Source organism: Triticum urartu, chromosome 3A (assembly GCF_056163025.1).
Source record: "Triticum urartu cultivar PI428250 chromosome 3A, HENAU_Tu73, whole genome shotgun sequence".
NCBI lineage: Eukaryota > Viridiplantae > Streptophyta > Magnoliopsida > Poales > Poaceae > Triticum > Triticum urartu.
In genome coordinates, this window is record NC_141875.1 from 726,007,389 (window position 1) to 726,014,490 (window position 7,102).

At 43.7% G+C, this 7,102-nt stretch overlaps 1 protein-coding gene across 1 annotated transcript; it reads left to right on the forward strand.

Annotated features, from left to right (window-relative positions):
• Nucleotides 1-2,440: 2,440 nt before the first annotated feature.
• Nucleotides 2,441-3,958, forward strand: LOC125513007 (uncharacterized). Its single transcript, XM_087516246.1, has 9 exons — nucleotides 2,441-2,485; nucleotides 2,552-2,620; nucleotides 2,696-2,824; nucleotides 2,944-3,012; nucleotides 3,092-3,169; nucleotides 3,252-3,332; nucleotides 3,435-3,533; nucleotides 3,615-3,851; nucleotides 3,938-3,958. Exons 1-9 carry the CDS (start codon nucleotides 2,456-2,458, stop codon nucleotides 3,956-3,958), a joined length of 813 nt encoding a protein of 270 aa, XP_087372372.1. The 5' UTR covers nucleotides 2,441-2,455.
• The last annotated feature ends 3,144 nt before the right edge of the window (nucleotides 3,959-7,102 follow it).

The following is a 7,102-nucleotide window of genomic DNA, read 5'->3' on the forward strand; positions in this document are numbered from 1 at the left end:
TAGAATTTTGGGGACCCTTCAAATAGATGTGGTTGTTCCTGATTCTTCCTATACTTCTTCTATAAGGTTACACCTTACATATACTTGATTGAAATTAGCATTTTAGAGTTTATTCATTAGTATTTACAAAAACTGCAGTAATTTCTCTGTATAAAAAAGAACACTAAACCTCTTTTTTTTAAAGAGAGCAAGCGAAAGAAAGGAGTCCCGTCTTGGCTGTTCCCTTATGCATACGAGATAGCTAGGCTCAGAATCTTGTCTGCAATTATGCAGGCAATAGGCATCCATGTCTGCAATGATTGTTGTCTATATAATGATTCAGAGGCTGTTTTCATCACATTTTACTAGGTGGTAATTGTTTCATTTGATTTTCATCAGATTGCTCAGAGGTCATGTGCTATTTACTCCGCCACCGTCGCTGCCGATAGTCATTATTAGTCTAATCAATCCATAGATTCTAATACCGCAACATGCAACAGGAAACAGTACACAACCGGCCAGCTGCGCTTGTTTGCATTGCTACCACAACGGCTAGGTAGATGCGACTGCCTAACGGCTAGCCAACAAATGTTACAACATTCTGTACTGTAGTCAAACACGCTGCTCTCTATTCTGAATACTCCAAAAAACTCTGTTAAGCTAAAACCATGGTATTGTGCACCTATTGACTAAAGTACTTGAGTGTAGCTCAGTTCGGTTCAGCTAGCTATCTTCAAGATTATCCATGCAATGAACAGTCAAAACCATAAAACTGAGAAAAACAACACTTGCCAAACACGTTGGTTGTTTTGCTAAAACTGGAAAAACAAAACTATGTTTTTTGGAAAACATAGTATTCATTGCCCACATATTCATGTTGCAGCAGATATGTCACGGACAAGAATTAATGTTGTTGAATCCAGTGAAGAATATATGATGGAAGAACCGGTCGAACATCATAATTCTATTGAAAAAGATGTCGAATCATCTGATGTTCATGAAAGAAGTACTAATGATGAAGAAGGCTTCACAGTTCGTGATGATGCTGATGCGGATGAAAATGAAGATGGTAAGTTTGTTGTTGATTCCTTACCGTCTGCAATAAATGATTATTCATCATCGTAATATATAATTCATTCCTCTATATATTCAGCTGAAAATGCAGAAACAAAAGAGCGTAAGAAGAGGAAGCTGAAATATATTTGGAACCTTCCAAAAGGGAAAAGGATAATGGTTCGATGCAATGACATAGATCAACCAGTTGGAAAAGAGGCTAAACATCTTGGATACTTTCTTGGCTCGGTTGCAAGGAATGGGTCATTGTGTTGCTTGAGCTACAAGGATTGGAGATTGCTCAAAACAAAAACAAACGTAAAGGCTATACTAGATCAAGTGAAGGTAAATTTTAATCCACTCAATATCCTTTACTAGCTTGTTCTATGTTGCCTTACATTGCAGTCACCCTATTTATGTTGTAATGGTTCTGTAGATGAGGTTCCTTTATCCTCCTCGCATGGAAAAGTATATATTGAAGACAATTGGAGACAGATGGAGGCAACATAAGTACGATCTGAAAGCAATTTATTTTGATGAGAAAAAAAGCACCGAAGCCAATTTAAACAATAAACCAAAATGGGTGACTCCGGATCAGTGGAGATCTCTAGTTAATCATTGGACAACCCAGAAAGCGAAGGTACTTACAGAATTCCATTTTCAACTTTCTTTGTTGGACTTTATATATATATATATTGTCTTGTAGATACCATGAAAGATATGCACATAATTGGTTTGATTCAATCTTTGATAGGAAACTAGTGCTACAAATAGGAATAATTGTTCACTGAGGAAGTCTACACACACTACTGGGACAAAAAGTTTCGCTCGACAGAGGGAAGAAATGGTAAAATTCTACTAACTTCATGCATCTCTCTTCCATTCATGTTTTGTAATGTAATTCATGTTTACGTTACATATCAACAGAAAGATGCAGATCCTGAAAAGAAGTATCCTCATAGGGCTCACTTGTTCATCCATACGCACAAGCCGAAAACTTGCAAGAACAAACTAATTAATGCTCATGTGGTATATTTACAACTCTCAACCAGTCATTTTTGAATTTGATATTATATATATTCTTCTTATTTACATTCTTTATGTATATTTAGGAAGAGTTGAAGGATATTATGGGAAAAAACCCTGAATTAGCAGATAACAGTGATGGCAAGATTGCATGGAAAGGAGATGCGTTAAACAGAGTATTAGGAGATGACAAGCCTGGTCATGTACATGGTTTGGGACTAGTTCCATACCCGAAAAAACTTTTTGATGTTTCTACTTCACGTATATTCCAGAATACACATTTTACTTCGGTGGAGGACACACCAAATGAAGATATGCTAGCATTTAGAGTTGAACTGGAAAAGTTACAGCAAGATAAGAAAATCAAGATGCTAAAATTATGGAACTACAGGAGCAGATGAGAAGAATGGAAAGACAACCAAATCAGGTAAATTTCTATGAACTATAAGCTTCATTTAGTTTGTGGACTAACCTTTCTGAATTTATATCATAGGAAATTTCAGATCCAATGGCTACAATTGGGCTTGAACCTTCGGTTGATGGACATAACTCAAACAGAAAAGTTTGTATCATAAAATCCTAAAATTTCACTCTAGAAATTATGTCTCAACTAATATTTATGTTATGATATATGTAGAGGGTGCTTGCTCCTCCCGTTGATGGACTCCGACTTGTTAAAACACGACCAAGTAATTTACAGAACAAGCGAAGTGGTTCAAATGGTGCAGATTTGGAAACATCAAACAACAATTCTGTTTCAGATAAGGTTTGTCTACTTAAATACTCTTTGGAACCTGTCATTGCTGAGTTTTAAGTTGTTACTCTTGCACTTTTTGCAATTGCATGTATAATACCCAAAAGTTGATTTGTACCATTTTATAATAGAACAAACAAACTATGGATCATAATGGTGGTAGTGGACGACAACTAGAACAATGTTCTGCTGCACCCAAGGTATCATCATAGTCTCATATCCAAAATTATGATCAAACTATATTGCTCCCATGTTTATGTGGTTACTTGTTGCTATCAGAATGTTGTCCAGAACCATGAAACTTCTGATCATAATTTTAGTGCATGGCAAGGGGAGATAAATTCTGCTGCGCAAAAGGTATATTTCCATTACCATATTCAATATGTTCAAAAAATATTGTTTCCGATGGTTATGTATCTACTGGTCATCGTGCTATCAGAACACTGTCCAAAACAAAGAAAATTTACTTGAGGATGTCAGTGCGCGTCAGGGGAAAAAAACTTCTGCTTCAAATAAGCTGGTATCTTTTCATAATCACAAACAAATTTGTGTTCAAACTATGGTGTTAGCTGTTTATTACTTCTTATTTGGAAGATGTTCCTCCCGTAATAACCACTATTAGACTGTTGTCCTGCCCAAAAAAACAACAAAAGGTGCTAATGCAAGCAGTAAGAGTTCTCAAAGTGCTTCCCTAAGTTGGTTGGGTGCCAATGAACTACCTGTAAGAGTACTCATTCATTTCATATGCTCCTTTGTTCTTTTTTCTGTTTTCTCATATGATAACTTTGGTTTCCTCTAACAGGTAGGAACTAAAGTATTCTTGAAGAGCCTGAAAAAACATAACAGGGACGTAGCTCTTGCTACAATTGTAAGTTGTGATCCTAAATTTAAACTTGATGGTGCTGAAATTGGAAACGAATTCTGGGCGGTGCATGTCGATATGGCACTTGAGAAAACTGAAAATTTGGTACGGAGTCGCAAAAATTGCAATACTCTCGGTAATGCTGAAAAAACAAAGATTGCATGGCCTTCAACCTTTGTACGTGACTAATCTTGCCTCCGTTAGTACTTGCATCATGTCAATGCATTGTGTGTTAACAATTCATTTTATTTTCTTGTTTGTAGATTCAGAAGATAAATGGATGAGTATATGGGTGTGTGGCAACTCAAATGCAAAGAAAGATGTTGATGGTCCGTTTCGTCATGATGATGATGATGTTGATCGATGGATGCTATCAGTTTTAGTTATGTCATAGGGATAACGTTCCTGTTGGATGTTGTTCCTTGGTTAAGTTTTAATTAAGTTGTAGGGATGTTGATGGATGCTTTCGTTTAAGTTTCAGTGTCAGAAAATAGTTAGATTATGCATCACATTTGGATGATGTTCTCTTGTAATAACCACTATTGTAATCCGACAATTTTATCTAATATATGATTTCTTTGTCTCGTCAGTATATTCTCTTGTTTTTCCTTCACTTGAAATACATAATTATCACCTCTACATGGAGCATTACTTTAATTGCTAGCAATAATAATAATAATAATAATAATAATAATAAATAATAATAACACTATATGTACCAACACTTGGAGCGTTGCAAATACTCCGTTGCCAAGCAATGGGATTTTGATTCTTGTACATTACGCACCAACATATAAAAGTGTTGTAGATGTCTGTTTTAACTGTTGTAGTCTTGCAACAGTCCCTTTTACCAACGGCAATATAAGTGTTGCATTATGCGCTAGCAACACTGGATAAGGCTACGCATCCCAAACCGTTGGTAAAGGCACTGGCAACGCATATATGGAATTTTAGATACGGAAAAATGCGTTGCTATAGGAGGGGTCCTGTTGTAGTGAAGGTGGCAACCTAACACACATCTGGGTGGATTGAGGCACCTGGGGTTTCCAGGACTTGCCTGTTTTTCTTTTGGACCGCCACCTAGGCCCAAAGGGATCATGAGATTATTCATACTAGAAACTTCCGTGTGCAGCCACAAGCCATTATGGGCTCTGGCATAGTTGACTAAGCTGTGCGAACTCTTGCAGTGGTGGACTAGCAGATGTAGGGGATGTAGGTGGTACAGTCTACCCGATCGTAAGGTGCTAGCGCTTCTGAAAGACTATGTCTCGGTCATCCGTCTTCTCAAACACCATTGTCGATGTACTAGAGTAGGGGTACCCTAGTATCCCGAACTTGTGCACGGGCAGTCGCAGCATCCCGCGGCAAGGCTTGCCGGGTGACCGCCAAGGTCCTCCGTGGTTCCTTTGGAGCCATTCAATAACAAAGTATCCAAGTCAAGACCCCGGCAAGAGGAGCTTGCCGGGAAGGCCAACCAAGGCACCTCAAGACCCCGGCAAGAGGAGCTTGCCGGGAAGGCCGCCCAAGGCATCTCAAGGAATTTGCCGCGGCGTGCCACGCGTCCCGGCAAGGCCCGGTGAGCGACAAGCTCCCGGACGCGACAAGACAACGACCGCGGCAAGGCGCTTGCCGCGGCAAGCCACCACTCCATGCCCGCGCTCCAGCACATCCACCAACGTGTCACTCTGGGACCCTTCCCAGCGTACGTGGCGGGAGGCTGTGCAGCCAGCGGTGAGCGGTGGCAAGCGGCGCTGACAAGATTGCCGCCGTGGCGAGCGGTGGCGTCCCTGACGGTCCCTTTTACACTGTTTAGGCGATGCAGACGGGCATTTAAGGCCCTTGTCCCCTGCCGTCGGGGTTAGGTATGATACACTGTAGCAGGTAGCTGTACCAACCGCAACACCTTTCCCTTTCTTGCCCTTGTCTACATTGTCACCTGTCGGTGACCCCTTAAGCATATAAAAGGAGGCCCGTGCGCAACATAGAAGGGGGTTAGCTGGTTCGAACACTCACGCTCGGTCTCGTTAGCTGCTGAAGTGTACTGTAGCACTTCGCGCTCCCGAGCAAGAAATCAATACAAACCACAAAGCAGGAGTAGGGTTTTACACATCCGTGCGGCCCGAACCTGGGTAAACTGCTCGCGTGCTTCGCCTCGATCCGCTCTTTGCACGACCTCCGCCCCCGCCGAACCGAAAGGGACTCGGTCCGCCGGTCCCATAGGTGTTCGTGGATTAGTCCCCCGACATCTTTGGCGCGCCAGGTAGGGGGCGTCGAAGTTGTGTGAACCAGATCCGGCGTTCACGCGGGCTAGATCTTCATCATCTTCATCGACATGCCGCCGAAGAAGAAGGCTTCGGAGGCAGCCGCTCCGTCCGCCCCGCTACCACCGGAGCAAACGGCTGATGGGGTGGACGCTGGCGGAAGAACGAGCGTCGACGAGGGAGTTCACGGTGCTGCCAGGTCCAAGGACAAGGCTGCGCTGCCCATCGGCGGTGTAGCCGGATCCCACAACGACCGGGCGCACTCCAAGGCCTCGGCGTCCGTACATGCACCGCGCCCATCTCATGAGGCGCGGGACCGGCAGCGTCACGGTGCTCATAGTACCATGCGTTTACTGGACCAAGATCGAGCTGGTGGATCTCGGAGTGCTCCAGACCAGCATGCACACCAACATGCTGGCACGAGCGAGGCGCGGTCGCCTGGACCGGATACTGCTCATTCTAACATAGTTAGAAGTCCGAGCATATCCCGCTCCTCGCACCGTTCGCCACCACTGCCCGCCACTGCAGCAGAAGCTTTGGCGCGAGCTCAACTGCTCCTTGACTACCCTCCAACAGCAGACAAGATCGATGACTGGAGGGCCACCATCCAGAGTCTCATCGGGGAGCTCCTTGAAGGTCCCCAAGATCAACGCCAAGAGCGCTGAGGAGCAGTCTGCTCCGGCAAGCCCCAGGGTTTGTTCCGTTGAAGCAGAAACTCCCGATAAGTTTTGCTCCGGCAAGCTTGTCGGGGAACGTCAAGCTCCGGCAGAGACGCAGTTTCTCGCCGTAGAAGTGGATGTTCCCGCAGCAGCTGAGACCAACACCAAGAGCGCTAAGGAGCAAGATGCTCCGGCAAGCCCTAGGGTTTGTTCCGTTGAAGCAGAAGCTCCCGACAAGTTTTGCTCCGGAAAGCTTGTCGGGGAACGTCAAGCTCCGGCAGAGCCGCAGGTTCTTGCCGTAGAAGCGGATGTTCCCGCAGCAGCAGATTTACCTTTAGTCCATGTTGTCGAGCCACAAGCTCCAGCATGGGCGCAGCAGATTGTCCGTTTCCTTCAGACAGGAGAGCTTCCCGAAGAGCAAGAAGAAGCGGAAAGAGTAGCCCGGCAGTCAAGTATGTACCAGTTTGTCGACAAGACACTATACAGAAGAAGACTCAACGCTGTGAAA